The 15,664-nt window shown below is 47.5% G+C and overlaps 1 protein-coding gene across 1 annotated transcript in view; it reads right to left on the reverse strand.

Moving 5' to 3' along the window:
• Positions 1-15,664, reverse strand: part of LOC106580631 (whirlin) — an 82,099-nt gene that overhangs the window by 20,827 nt on the left and 45,608 nt on the right. Inside the window, exons 5-6 of the mRNA XM_082966083.1 lie at positions 14,937-15,163; positions 12,889-12,925 (exon numbers count right to left, since the gene is read on the reverse strand). Of these exons, the coding sequence (XP_082822209.1) occupies positions 12,889-12,925; positions 14,937-15,163 (264 nt within the window). The remainder of the gene's footprint in view (positions 1-12,888; positions 12,926-14,936; positions 15,164-15,664) is intronic.

The raw sequence follows: 15,664 nt of genomic DNA on the forward strand, positions 1-15,664 counted from the left end.
ATGTGAGCTCCCAGATTCTGCAATGAAATCTATACAGTGGAAGAGCAGTCACTTGTATGGTTACCTGTCAGGCCTATAAAGGTGTGAAGGAGAGTTGATGATGATGAACACATGCTTCACTGCTAGTCTGCTACAGCAGGTTGAAGGACAGGGAACACTGTGGAGAAAACACTACTAGTTTGATAAAGCATGATGAAGGACAGGGAACACTGTGGAGAAAACACTGCTCGTCATAGTACCCTCAAAGCTCATCACTAAGCTAAGGATCCAAGGACTAAACACCTCCCTCTGCAAATGGATCCTGGACTTGATGACGGGCCGCCCCCAGGTGGTGAGGGTAATTAGCAACACATCTGCCACGCTTATCCTCAACACTGGAGCCCCCCAGGGGTGCGTGCTCAGTCCTCTCCTGTACTCCCTGTTCACCCACGACTGCAAGGCCAGGCACGACTCCAACACCATCAACAGTGGAAGGCCTGATCACCGACAACGACGAGACAGCCTATAGGGAGGAGGTCAGAGACCTGGCCGGGTGGTGCCAGAATAACAACCTATCCCTCAACATAACCAAGACTAAGGAGATGATTGTGGACTACAGGAAAAGGAGGACCGAGTACGCCCCCATTCTCATCGACGAGGCTGTAGTGGAGCAGGTTGAGAGCTTCAAGTTCCTTGGTGTCCACATCACCAACAAACTAGAATGGTCCAAACACACCAAGACAGTCGTGAAGAGGGCATGACAAAGCCTATTCCCCCTCAGAAAACTAAAAAGATTTGGCATGTGTCCTGAGATTCTCAAAAGGTTCAACAGCTGCAACATCGAGAGCATCCTGACTGGTTGCATCACTGCCTGGTACGGCAATTGCTCGGCCTCCGACCGCAAGGCACTACAGAGGGTAGTGCGTACGGCCCAGTACATCACTGCGGCTAAGCTGCCTGCCATCCAGGACCTCTACACCAGGCGGTGTCAGAGGAAGGCCCTAAAAATTGTCAAAGACCCCAGCCATCCCAGTCATAGACTGTTCTCTCTAATACCGCATGGCAAGCGGTACCAGAGTGCTAAGTCTAGGACAAAAAGGCTTCTCAACAGTTTTTACCCCTGAAGCCATAAGACTCCTGAACAGGTAATGAAATGGCTACCCAGACTATTTGCATTGTGTGGGCCCCCTCTTTTATGCTGCTGCTACTCTCTGTTTATCATATATCACTTTATCACTTTAACTATACATTCATGTACATATGTATATACTACCTCAATTAGCCCGACCAACCAGTGCTCCCGCACATTGGCTAACCGGGCTATCTGAATTGTGTCCTGCCACCCACAACTCGCCAATCCCTCTTTACGCTACTGCTACTCTCTGTTCATCATATACTCATAGTCACTTTAACCATATCTACATGTACATACTACCTCAATCAGCCTGACTAACCAGTGTCTGTATGTAGCCTCGCAACTTTTATAGCCTCGCTACTGTTTTTCATTGTCTTTTTACTGTTGTTTTTATTTCTTTACTTACCTATTGTTCACCTAATACATTTTTTGCACTATTGGTTAGAGCCTGTAAGTAAGCATTTCACTTTAAGGTCTACACCTTGTCACGTCCTGACCAGCAGAGGGCGTAATTGTATTAGTTTTGGTCAGGACGTGGCAGGGGTTTTTGTTTTTCTATGTTTAGTTAATTGAGGTTGGACTCCCAATTGAAGGCAGGTGTGTTGAGTTGCCTTTGATTGGGAGTCCTACACTGCTCAAAAAAATAAAGGGAACACTTAAACAACACAATGTAACTCCAAGTCAATCACTCTTCTGTGAAATCAAACTGTCCACTTAGGAAGCAACACTGATTGACAATACATTTCACATGCTGTTGTGCAAATGGAATAGACAACATGTGGAAATTATAGGCAATTAGCAAGACACCCCCAATAAAGGAGTGGTTCTGCAGGTGGGGACCACAGACCACTTCTCAGTTCCTATGCTTCCTGGCTGATGTTTTGGTCACTTTTGAATGCTGGCGGTGCTTTCACTCTAGTGGTAGCATGAGACGGAGTCTACAACCCACACAAGTGGCTCAGGTAGTGCAGCTCATCCAGGATGGCACATCAATGCGAGCTGTGGCAAGAAGGTTTGCTGTGTCTGTCAGCGTAGTGTCCAGAGCATGGAGGCGCTACCAGGAGACAGGCCAGTACATCAGGAGACGTGGAGGAGGCCGTAGGAGGGCAACAACCCAGCAGCAGGACCGCTACCTCCGCCTTTGTGCAAGGAGGAGCAGGAGGAGCACTGCCAGAGCCCTGCAAAATGACCTCCAGCAGGCCACAAATGTGCATGTGTCTGCTCAAACGGTCAGAAACAGACTCCATGAGGGTGGTATGAGGGCCAAACATCCACAGGTGGGGGTTGTGCTTACAGCCCAACACCGTGCAGGACGTTTGGCATTTGCCAGAGAACACCAAGATTGGCAAATTCGCCACTGGCGCCCTGTGCTCTTCACAGATGAAAGCAGGTTCATACTGAGCACATGTGACAGACGTAACAGAGTCTGGAGACACCGTGGAGAACGTTCTGCTGCCTGCAACATCCTCCAGCATGACCGGTTTGGCGGTGGGTCAGTCATGGTGTAGGGTGGCATTTCTTTGGGGGGCCGCACAGCCCTCCATGTGCTCGCCAGAGGTAGCCTGACTGCCATTAGGTACTGAGATGAGATCCTCAGACCCCTTGTGAGACCATATGCTGGTGCGGTTGGCCCTGGGTTCCTCCTAATGCAAGACAATGCTAGACCTCATGTGGCTGGAGTGTGTCAGCAGTTCCTGCAAGAGGAAGGCATTGATGCTATGGACTGGCCCGCCCGTTCCCCAGACCTGAATCCAACTGAGCACATCTGGGACATCATGTCTCGCTCCATCCACCAACGCCACGTTGCACCACAGACTGTCCAGGAGTTGGCGGATGCTTTAGTCCAGGTCTGGGAGGAGATCCCTCAGGAGACCATCCGTCACCTCATCAGGAGCATGCCCAGGCATTGTAGGGAGGTCATACAGGCACGTGGAGGCCACACACACTACTGAGCCTCATTTTGACTTGTTTTAAGGACATTACATCAAAGTTGGATCAGCCTGTAGTGTGGTTTTCCACTTTAATTCTGAGTGTGACTCTAAATCCAGACCTCCATGGGTTGATAAATTGGATTTCCATTGATTATTTTTGTGTGATTTTGTTGTCAGCACATTCAACTATGTAAAGAAAAAGTATTTAATAAGATTATTTCTTTCATTCAGATCTAGGATGTGTTGTTTAAGTGTTCCCTTTATTTTTTTGAGCAGTATATATAGTAGTGTGTGTTTTTCTTTGGGGTTGTGGGTAATTGTTTCTGTTCAGTGTGTTATGCTGTCAGTACTGTTGAGCTGTCGGTATTTTCTTGTTTTGTAGTGTTCCAGTGATCTTTTTTGAATTAAATGATGATGAACACTAACTCTGCTGCATTTTGGTCCACTTCCTCAGACAGCCCTTACAGAATTACCCACCACAACAGGACCAAGCAGCGGAGGAATGCTGGCGAGGACTGGGGAACACAGTGGATAAGGGAACCCGAGAGGCAGCCCCAATAATTATTTTTGGGGGGGCACAAGGGCTGTTTGACGGGGCGAGGATGGAGCCCCATGCCAGCTCTCCGTACCCTGTTTAGGCTGAAACAGACTAGACAGGTCCCGTGCTTTGGGGTTGGGGCTGTGGTGAGGCCTGGGATTTTCAGGCCGGTAAGCACAGTACCAGCGCCCGCATGTGCCAGGGCGAAGTAAGCATCGAGCCTGAAGGGGTGATGCCAACCCTGCGCTCAAGACCGCCAGTGCGCCTCTACGGTCCGGTGTTTCCCGCTATACGCACTAGCATGGAGGTGCGTGTCTCCAGGCTGGCACGTCCAGTACCAGCCCCACGCATCAGGCGTCTAGTGCGTCAGCCCAGCCTCGCCAGTTAGGGGCTGCCAGAGCTGCCCGCCAGTCAAGAGTCGCCAGAGCCGCCCACCAGTCAGGAGTCGCCAGAGCCGCCCGCCAGTCAGGAGTCGCCAGAGCCGCCCGCCAGTCAGGAGTCGCCAGAGCCGCCCGCCAGTCAGGAGTTGCCAGAGCCGCCCGCCAGTCAGGAGTCGCCAGAGCCGCCCGCCAGTCAGGAGTCGCCAGAGCCGCCCGACTGCCCGGGTCTGCCAGAGCGGCCCGACTGCCCGGGTCTGCCAGAGCGGCCCAACTGCCCGGGTCTGCCAGGGCGGCCCGACTTGCCGGGTCTGCCAGGGCGCCCTGACTTGCCGGGTCTGCCAGGGTGCCCCGCCTGTCCTCCGGCCCAGCCCGAGTGGCCCGCCTGTCCTCCGGCCCAGCCCGAGTGGTCCGTCTGCCAGGGTCAGCCCGAGTGGCCCGTCTGCCCGGCGCAGCTATCGGCGCCACCGAAGTGGGCGACGCCGAAGGTGGAGTGAGGTCCACGTCCAGCACCAGAGCCGCCTCCTATATAGGTGGGTTGGGGAGGGGGGGTGTAGCACAGTGCCGTCGTTGATGGCAGCCACCCTCCCTTCCCTCCCTTATTGTTTAGGGGGTATTGTTTATTGGTTTTGTTGGGGTATTTGGGATTTTTGTGTTTTCTTTTTTAAGGTGCATTCCGGGGTCTGCACCTTTAGGGGGGGGGGGGGGGGTACTGTCACATCCTGACCAGCAGAGGGCATAATTGTATTAGTTTTGGTCAGGACGTGGCAGCGTTTTTGTTTTTCTATGTTTAGTTAATTGAGGTTGGACTCCCAATTGAAGGCAGGTGTGTTGAGTTGCCTTTGATTGGGAGTCCTATATAGTAGTGTGTGTTTTTCTTTGGGTTTGTGGGTAATTGTTTCTGTTCAGTGTGTTATGCTGTCAGTACTGTTGAGCTGTCAGTATTTTCTTGTTTTGTAGTGTTCCAGTGATCTTTTTTGAATTAAATGATGATGAACACTAACTCTGCTGCATTTTGGTCCACTTCCTCAGACAGCCCTTACACACCTGTTGTATTCAGCACACATGAGAAATAAACTTTGATTTGATTTGACACTCTAGACCCAAACTGCTACAGACTTATATCTATCCTACCCTGCCTTTCTAAGGTCTTCGAAAGCCAAGTTAACAAACAGATCACCGACCATTTCGAATCCCACCGTACCTTCTCCGCTATGCAATCTGGTTTCCGAGCTGGTCATGGGTGCACCTCAGCCACGCTCAAGGTCCTAAACAATATCATAACCTCCAACGATAAGTGACAATACTGTGCAGCTGTATTCATAGACCTGGCCAAGGCTTTCGACTCTGTCAATCACCACATTTTTATCGGCAGAGTAAACAGCCTTGGTTTCTCAAATGACTGCATCGCTTGGTTCACCAACTACTTCTCAGACAGAGTTCAGTGTGCCAAATCGGAGGGCCTGTTGTCCGGACCTCTAGCAGTCTCTATGGGGGTGCCACTGGGTTCAATTCTCGGGCCGACACTTTTCTCTGTATACATCAATGATGTCGCTCTTGCTGCTGGTGATTCTCTGATCCACCTCTACGCAGACGACACCATTCTGTATACTTCTGGCACTTCTTTGGACACTGTGTTAACTAACCTCCAGACGAGATTCAATGCCATACAACTCTCCTTCCGTGGCCTCCAACTGCTCTTAAATGCAAGTAAAACTAAATGTATGCTCTTCAACCGATTGCTACCAGCACCTGCCAGCTCGTACAGCATCACTACTCTGGACGGTTCTGACTTAGAATATGTGGACATCTACAAATATCTAGGTGTCTGGTTAGACTGTAAACTCTCCTTCCAGACTCACATTAAGCATCTCCAATCCAAAATTAAATCTAGAATCGGTTTACTATTTTGCAACAAACATCCTTCACTCATGCTGCCAAACATACCCTCGTAAAACTGACCATCCTACCGATCCTTGACTTCAGCGATGTCATTTACAAAATAGCCTCCAACACTCTACTCAGCAAATTGGATGCAGTCTATCACAGTGCCATCCGTTTTGTCACCAAAGCCCCATATACAACCCACCACTGCGACCTGTATACTCTCGTTGGCTGGCCCTCGCTTCATATTCGTCGCCAAACCCACTGGCTCCAGGTCATCTATATGTCTTTTCTAGGTAAAGCCCCACCTTATCTCAGCTCACTGGTCACCATAGCAGCACCCACCCATAGCACGTGCTCCAGCAGGTATATTTCAATGGTCACCCCCAAAGCCAATTCCTACTTTGGCCGCCTTTCCTTCCAGTTCTCTGCTGCCACTGGGTGGAACGAATTGCAAAAATCACTGAAGCTGGAGACTCATATCTCCCTCACAACTTTAAGCACCAGCTGTCAGAGCAGCTCACAAATCACTGCACCTGTACATAGCCCGTCTGTAAATAGCCCATCCAACTACCTCATCCCCATACTGTTATTTTTTTTCTCCGTTGCACCCCAGTATCTCTACTTGCAAATTCATCTTCTGCACATCTATCACTCCAGTGTTGCTAAATTGAAATTATTTCGCCACTATGGCCTATTTATTGCCTTACCTCCCTTATCTTACCTCATTTGCACACACTGTATATAGACTTTTTTTCCCCCTATTGTGTTATTGACTGTATGTTTGTTTATTCCATGTGTAACTCTTTGTTGCTGTTTATATCGAACTGCTTTGCTTTATATTGGCCATGTCGCAGTTGTAAATTAGAAAGTGTTCTCAACTAGCCTACCTGGTTAAATAAAGGTGAAACAAAAATAAATAAAAATGAACAACAGGGAACACTGTGGAGAAAACACTGCTAGTCTGATACAGCAGGATGAAGGACAGGGAACACTGGAGAACACACTTCTAGTCTGCTACAGCAGGATGAAGGACAGGGAACACTGTGGAGAAAACACTGCTAGTTTGCTGCAGCAGGATGAAGGATAGGGAACACTGTGGAGAAAACACTGCTAGTCTGATACAGCAGGATGAATGACAGTGAACACTGTGGAGAAAACACTGCTAGTCTGATACAGCAGGACGAAGGACAGTGAACACTTTGGAGAAAACACTGCTAGTTTGCTGCAGCAGGATAAGGACAGTGAACACTGTGGATACATTTTTTTCAGCATCATCAATGTCTCTCCCTCTCTCCCCCTCTCTACCTCTCTCTCTATCTATCTCTCTTTCTTTCCTCCATTGTCATTGTAGACAGTAAAAGGCCAACAGAATGCTTACAACAACATCATTCAATTTGAACATCTATTCATCAGGAATGAGTCCAAAGTCTGTGGCTTTTGTCGGTCTGCAAGTAATGAGCTGTGTGATTGGAGATGGGTGGTGAGGGCATGTTGATTTATTACAGGTCAGAGTGCCGTTTCAACAACCTAAGGCCAGATGACTGAATGCATTAGGGACAATGAGTTTGTGTCATAAATGGCACCCTATTCACTGTTGGCTCTGTTCAAAAGTAGTAGACTATATAGAGAATAGGGTGTCATTTGGGACACATCCTAACAAAGGATGTCCCTCTTTGGAAACAAAGCTGCAATGTTCACAAGATGAGACAACACTTTTAAGAAGCGATTGATTGCTGCTTGTTTGAATGTGTTGGTCTATATTAGAAGTACAGACAAGGTATGTGTTTCTAGTACTTGTATCATTTCACAGTTGTTGTGAGTTAGGAAGAATTCTTATTGATCATGAGTCCTCGCTCCTCAATGGGCAGCAGCATAGGCTGTTCTCTCCTCCTGCTGATGTGGGAGACGGTGTGAGAGATTGGTGTGTGTGTGTGTCTGAGAGTGTGGGTGTGATATTGGTTCAGGGGCCATTAGCCTCTCTCTGGCTGCCAGAACTCAAACTGCATTTAAAGTCATAACCTTGAAGAGCAGTCTGTCCTGACCGGAACAAATCCCTTCTGAGGGCCCTAGACACACACACACACACACACACACACACACACACACACACACACACACACACACACACACACACACACACACACACACACACACACACACACACATACACATGCATGCATGCGAGTCGGTACAGCCACCTGGTTTCTTCATGCATCGCGCCGACAGAAACAAACATCTCTCTGGTAAGAAGAAGGGCGGGGGTGTATGCCTTATGATGCCTTATGAGTCGTGGTGTGATCATAACAACATACAGGAACTCAAGTCCTTTTGTTCACCTGACCTAGAATTCCTTACAATCAAATGCCGACCGCATTATCTACCTAGAGAATTCTCTTCAATTATAATCACAGTCGTGTATATCCCCCCCAAGCAGACACATCGATGGCCCTGAAAGAACTTCATTGGACCCTATGTAAACTGGAAACCACATATCCCGAGGCTGCATTTATTGTAGCTGGGGATTTTAACAGGGCTAATCTGAAATAAAGGCTCCCTAAATTTCATCAGCATATCGAATGCGCGACCCTGGCTGGCAAAATCCTGGATCATTGTTACTCTAACTTCCACAACGCATACAAAGCCCTCCCTCGCCCTCCTTTCGGCAAATCTGACCACGACTCCATTTTGTTGCTCCCACCCTATAGACAGCAACTAAAACAGGAAACGCCCGTGCTCAGGGCTGTTCAATGCTGGTCCAACCAATCTGATTCCACGCTTCAAAAAGAAAAAGAAAGCGCGAACCACTGCTTTTAATTAGGGCAAGGCGACCAGAAAATTGACCGAATACAGTGTAGCTATTCCCTCCGCAAGGCAATCAAACAAGCTAAGCGTCAGTATAGAGACAAAGTAGAGTCGCAATTCAACGGCTCAGACACGAGAGGTATGTGGCAGGGTTTACAGTCAATCACGGACTACAAAAAGAAAACCAGCCCCGTCGCGGACCCCGATGTCTTGCTCCCAGACAAACTAAACAGCCTCTTTGCTCGCTTTGAGGACAATACAGTGCCACTGACACGGCCCGCTACACGGCCCGCTAACCTGCGGGCTCTCCTTCACCGCAGCCAACGTGAGTAAAAAATGTAAACGTGTTAACCATCGCAAGGCTGCCGGCCCAGACGACATCCCTAGCCGCATCCTCAGAGCATGTGCAGACCAGCTGGCTGGTTTGTTTACGGACATATTCAATCAAACCCTATCCCAGTCTGCTGTTCCCACATGCTTCAAGAGGGCCACCATTGTTCCTGTTCCCAAGAAAGCTAAGGTACTTGAGATAAACGACTATCGCCCTGTAGCACTCACTTCCGTCATCATGAAGTGCTTTGAGACACTAGTCAAGGATCATATCACCTCCACCCTACCTGACACCCTAGACCCACTCCAATTTGCTTACCGCCCCAATAGATCCACAGACGACGCAATCGTAATCACACTGCACACTGCCCTAACCCATCTGGACAAGAGGAATAACTATGTAAGAATTTGGTTCATCGATTACAGCTCAGCATTTAACACCATAGTACCCTCCAAACTCATCATTAAGCTCGAGACCCTGGGTCTCGACCCCACCCTGTGCAACTGGGTCCTGGACTTTCTGACGAGATGCCCCCAGGTGGTGAAGGTTGAAACAGCATCTCCACCCCGCTGATCCTCAACACTGGGGCCCCAGAAGGGTGCATTCTCAGCCCTCTCCTGTACTCCTTGTTCACCCATGACTGCGTGGCCATGCACACCTCCAACTCAATCATCAAGTCTGCAGACGACACTACAGTGGTAGGCTTGATTACCAACAACGACGAGACGGCCTGGTACGGCAACTGCTCCGCCCACAACCGTAACGCTCTCCAGAGGGTAGTGAGGTCTGCACAACGCATCACCGGGGGCAAACTACCTGCCCTCCAGGACACCTACACCACCCGATGTCACAGGAAGGCCAAAAAGATCATCAAGGACAACAACCACCCGAGCCACTGCCTGTTCACCCCGCTATCATCCAGAAGGCGAGGTCAGTACAGGTGCATCAAAGCTGGGACCGAGAGACTGAAAAACAGCTTCTATCTCAAGGCCATCAGACTGTTAAACAGCCATCACTATCATTGAGTGGCTGCTGCCAACATACTGACTCAAATCTCTAGCCACTTAATAATAAAAAATTGGATGTAATAAATGTACCACTAGTCACTTTAAACAATGCCACTTTATATAATGTTTGCATACCCTACATTACTCATCTCATATGTATATACTGTACTCTATACCATCTACTGCATCTTGCCAATGCTTTTCGGCCATCGCTCATCCATATATTTATATGTACATATTCTTAGTCATTCCTTTACACTTGTGTGTATAAGGTAGTTGTTGTGAAATATTTAGGTTAGATTACTTGTTAGATATTACTGCATGGTTGGAACTAGAAGCACAAGCATTTTGCTACACTCACATTAACATCTGCTAACCATGTGTATGTGACCAATAAAATTTTATTTGATTTGAATAGCAAGATAACCAATGTAAAACATCGGGGTCTGTAAAATGTATATAGGTTCAGAAATGTTGTGAAATAACACAGTTACAAATAGAAATCAAACTGGATGGACATCAGAAATAGAGGAAGGACTAAAAACAAAATATAACTATTGTAAAATAGATTGTGTCTGTAAAATGTGTATAAGATGTATAAACAGAAGGTAGAAGCCTAAGTGTTATTGTTTATTAGTTTACTCCAATTGGGGGAAGGGTGGTATGGTTTGCGGTGAATAATAAAGGTATATTCTAAAAAAAGTATGTATGTCTATATAAGTGTGTATATGTATGCATATGTGTATGTATATATATTTACCCCCAAAAATATATGGGGGATTGAAAATGATGCAGACAATTACATTGATGGAAGCAACAATTTTTCCGCAATACTAAGCTGATCCACCCCTTAAAAAATAAATAAATAAAATAAAAAATAAAATAATAAATGTAAAAAAAATAAACGGGCTCTGCCCTCTCACTAAAATGGCCACCCTGATCAGAACTACAGATCACAAAATGGCCGACCGCCAAAACTACATTTCCCAGAAGCAAGGGGAACGCTCCGAACGTGGGGCCGACCCACAGATAAGGGGCCCAGACAAACCAGCATAATAACATTGAAGCTTAGAGCATTGACTTGCTCAACCATCAAGTTCACTGGATGAGAACCTCAGGGTCTCCAAAGAAATGGATCAACTCAATCTACATACTGTATCTCAGCTGACAAATACAGTGCTTCGCCTAAAGGTCATATTGCTGTAACCTGTATCAATTCCACGTCATCTGTTGGATTGCATTTCTCAGTTTTAAACTTAGTGATAGTGAATGCTAATGAGGTTTGAGGTTTTATGACAGTGATGGATGGGTGAATGGGGAATGCAGCATTTCCCCGATCATGTGATTAGATGCTCAGTGTTCCCCTTCAATTAATTATGGACCGCTAACGAAGGACAGTCTGTGCTCTTCCTCTATTCCCTCTTCCCTCTTTTATTGACGAGAGCTGACTTTGTGTCGCCATGGTGATGGCATCTGGCCAGGCTGTCACTTCCCGTCCCTTGAAGAATCGATCAGTGTGTCCAGCTAACGATGAGGTCATGGATGTTCCACTGAAGTAAAGAGGAAATTTAGCAACTCTTGGAGGACAGGGGATCTTGATAAAAAGGCTTCCTTACTGCTAAAACCAACACTTTTCAGCCTGTGAAAAAGGCCAGAATTATAAAGGACAATTGTTGAATTTCCTCTTCACTTCAGTGTCTCAGTTGTTAGGAAATAGAGAGAGAGAGAAGCAAAGCAGGGGTGAGCTACTCTTAACTGTAAAACAGTAAAACGCTATACGTAGAGTATGCAACCCTTCATGGTTTCTTAAGTTCCACCTTAATGGTGACAACAGCATAAAACAGTGAGTCAGCATAGAGCCAGCCCCATAATTTGAGTCACAGCTCTTCATGGTTGGATACAATCTGCAGTATTGATTTTCCAATCCAAAGGGCTGCAAAATACTTCTCTCTCTTCTCTTCCAGTAAATCACACTGCTTTCCCTTTCTCTGCATCCCATATAGCACACTATGCCCTAATAGTGCGCTACTTTTGGGATGCAACCTGTGCAGTTCATGTATGATGCTGAGGTTAATGGTTCTAGCAGATGAAGACTGAATCTGAAGATAGTGAACTAGCAGTCTAAAAGGCCTTTAGTGTGGTGAGTTGTGGTCAACCCTCTGATATTCAAGTTCTATGTGTCAATGAGGATATAGTAGTATCAAGTAGTACAGGATAGACTATCAACTGGGTGGTTCAAGCCCTGCATGCTGATTGGCTGACAGTCGTGGTATATCAGACCGTATACCACAGGTATGACAACATTTATTTTTACTGCTCTAATTACATTGGTAACAAGTTTATAATAGCAATAAGGTACCTTGTGAGTTTCTGGTATCTAGCCAATATACCACGACTAAGGGCTGTATCCAGGTTGTGTCATGCATAAGAACAGCCCTTAGCTGTGGTATATTGGCGATATACCGCACCCCCTTGGGCCTTATTGCTTAGGTATACACTGAGTGTACAAAACATTTAGGACAACTGCTCTTGCCTGACCAGGTGAATCCAGGTGAAAGCTATGATCCCTTAGTGATGTCTCTTGTTAAATCCACTTCAATCAATGTAGATGAAGGGGAGGAGACAGGTTAAAGAAGGATTTTTAAGCCTTGAGACAATTGAGACATGTATTGTGTATGTGTGCCATTCAGAGGGTGAATGGGCAAGACAAAAGATTTGTGTCTTTAAACGGGGTATGGTAGTGGGTGCCAGGTGCACCAGTTTGTGTCAAGAACTGCAACACTGCTGGGTTTTTCACACTCAATATTTTCCTGTGTGTATCAAGAATGGTCCACCACCCAATGGACATCCAGACAACTTGACACAACTGGGGGAAGTATTGGAGAGTAGAATTGGACTTACCTTTCCTAATACAGGTGTAGCCCGCGCTGAAGATGGCCTGCAACAAAAACAGTAGAACATAAAAGATGCTCCCATAATGAACCACTAACAGAACCCATTTTACAATAACACAAACACCCAAACACAACTGACTTTGAAATGTGTATGGTCTGGCCATGAGAACAACAGCAACCCAGGGAGACCTGGCGGCAGAGCTCCCTAGGAAGCCTACAGATGGACCCCAAATGGTACCCTATTCTCTACACAGGGCCTTGCTCAAAAGTAGTGCACTATGTAGGGAACTGGGTGGTTCGCAAGCAACGTGCGTTTAATGAAGTGTAGGACTTAAAGCCACTTGCTTGATTTCTAAAGGAGCTGAAGAGAAATGTATACCTTCTAGGGCTCTCAATCAACCGTCCTCCATTAGAGCTAGTGACTGACAGAGGGAAGGAGGGAGAGACAGACAGATAAATAGACAGAGGGAAGAAGGGAGAGACAGACAGGTAGACAGATAGACAGAGGGAAGGAGGGAGAGACAAACAGGTAGACAGATAGATAGACAGAGGGAAGGATGGAGAGAGAGACAGATAGATAGACAGATTGAAGGAAGGAGAGAGAGACAGATAGACAGACAGACAGACAGACAGACAGACAGACAGACAGACAGACAGACAGACAGACAGACAGACAGACAGACAGACAGACAGACAGACAGACAGACAGACAGACAGACAGACAGACAGACAGACAGACAGACAGACAGACAGACAGACAGACAGACAGACAGACAGACAGACAGACAGACAGACAGAAGGGGGGACAGAGCGAGAGACCGAGGGAGAAAGAGACCGAGGGAAGGAGGGAGAGAAAGAAAGAAAGACAAAGGAAAGGAGGGAGAGAGAGACCGCTCCGTGGAACTGAGCAGCCTGCCACATCACTGTCAAACCCAGAGGGAAGGAACCTTAGTCTCCTCCAACAATGAGCTGGACGTATTCTGCCTCACATTAGTCAGTCAGTCACATGAGAAGACATTGACAGCTGTAGAAGAATAATGATATTGGTCAGAAATTCAATGGTAATTTCATTATGTTACTTTGTTACGTGATCATTCTATATATTGCTTCTATGGGGGCTGGCTTGTAATTGAAAAATATTACATTCAGTTGCTAATCTTCATGTCACCGCAGACATGAATGCCCTAAGACATTATTTCTGCTCAAAGCAGAAATTACTGATTGAATAGAAATATCATTCCATGTTCATTTTCAAAGCGTCAAATATACTACATCTCTGTTACATTAAAGATGAAACATCGAGGCCACTGTGGATTGTACATTCCAAGGACGTTTGGTTTTTAAAGGGAATTTAACATAAACAGAGGAAGGAGCTTTCATTAGTCCTTCAGCATGACTTTTTCACTGAAAACAAAGATATCATCAAACTCTCATAGGATGCATCTCCAATGGTCCATAGGGCTCTGGTCAAAAGTAGTGCACTATATAGGGAATAGGGTGCCTTTTGGGACACAGCCATAGAGATTGCCCTTTTGACAATGTTGTGCCTGTTTTCGCTAACTCACCGTGTAGTGGCTAGGCTGGCGGTGCTCTCTGTTATGGCCGCTAACTCACTGTGTAGCGGCTGGGCTGGCGGTGCTGTCTGTTATGGCCGCTAACTCACTGTGTAGCGGCTGTGCTGGCGGTGTTCTCTGTTATGGCCGCTAACTCACTGTGTAGCGGCTGGGCTGGCGGTGCTCTCTGTTATGGGCGCTAACTCACTGTGTAGCGGCTGGGCTGGCGGTGCTCTCTGTTATGGGCGCTAACTCACTGTGTAGCGGCTGGGCTGGCGGTGCTCTCTGTTATGGGCGCTAACTCACTGTGTAGCGGCTGGGCTGGCGGTGCTCTCTGTTATGGGCGCTAACTCACTGTGTAGCGGCTGGGCTGGCGGTGCTCTCTGTTATGGGCGCTTACTCACTGTGTAGCGGCTGGGCTGGCGGTGCTCTCTGTTATGGGCGCTAACTCACTGTGTAGCAGCTGGGCTGGCGGTGCTCTCTGTTATGGCCGCTAACTCACCGTGAAGCGGCTGGGCTGGCGGTGCTCTCTGTTATGGGCGGTGGGCTAGGGGGGGTGGGGCTGCTGATCCATTTGGTCTGGTCCACCACGGTGCGGGCATGGGGCACGCGGCCAACGTCCCTCACCTTCACCAGCAGGTGACGACTCGTCTTCAGGATCCTCACCGCCTCGTCATGGGGGATGGCCACGAAGCTCCGCCCATTCACCTCCAGCAACTGGTCGCCCACCTGAACAGACAAAGAGGAGAGGGTGGGTGTACTGGTAGAGAGAGGGTGTGTATTCACACAGACACTGACACACACACACGCACGCAGGCACGCACGCACGCACGCACGCACACACACACACACACACACACACACACACACAAGTACACCCACACAAAAGTGCCATGGCTTTTCCTGATAGTCTTGAACAGTTTTCCAACAGTCAAGCCCAGGACAGTATTTAGGATAGAGCAGAGCAGACATTCTGAGAGCTGCAGCTCAAGGTTCAGACAATAACACAAAGTACACTGAAGCAGAACTTAGTGCACTCAAACCCGCCACAGCGATGTGTAGGCTACGCAGTTTCATTGTAGACTAACTACTGCCCTCACACACACACTTATTATTCTGGAAACAATCTGTGGTTTTATTTCACCATGGGAGCAAGAGATACCAGCCTGGTCAAGCAGAATGACCGCTTTGCTCACCGTTCGTTTCACTTGATACGTAAAGTGAAACAGC

Source organism: Salmo salar, chromosome 20 (genome assembly GCF_965601325.2).
Source record: "Salmo salar chromosome 20, fSalSal1, whole genome shotgun sequence".
Classification (NCBI taxonomy): Eukaryota; Metazoa; Chordata; class Actinopteri; order Salmoniformes; family Salmonidae; genus Salmo; species Salmo salar.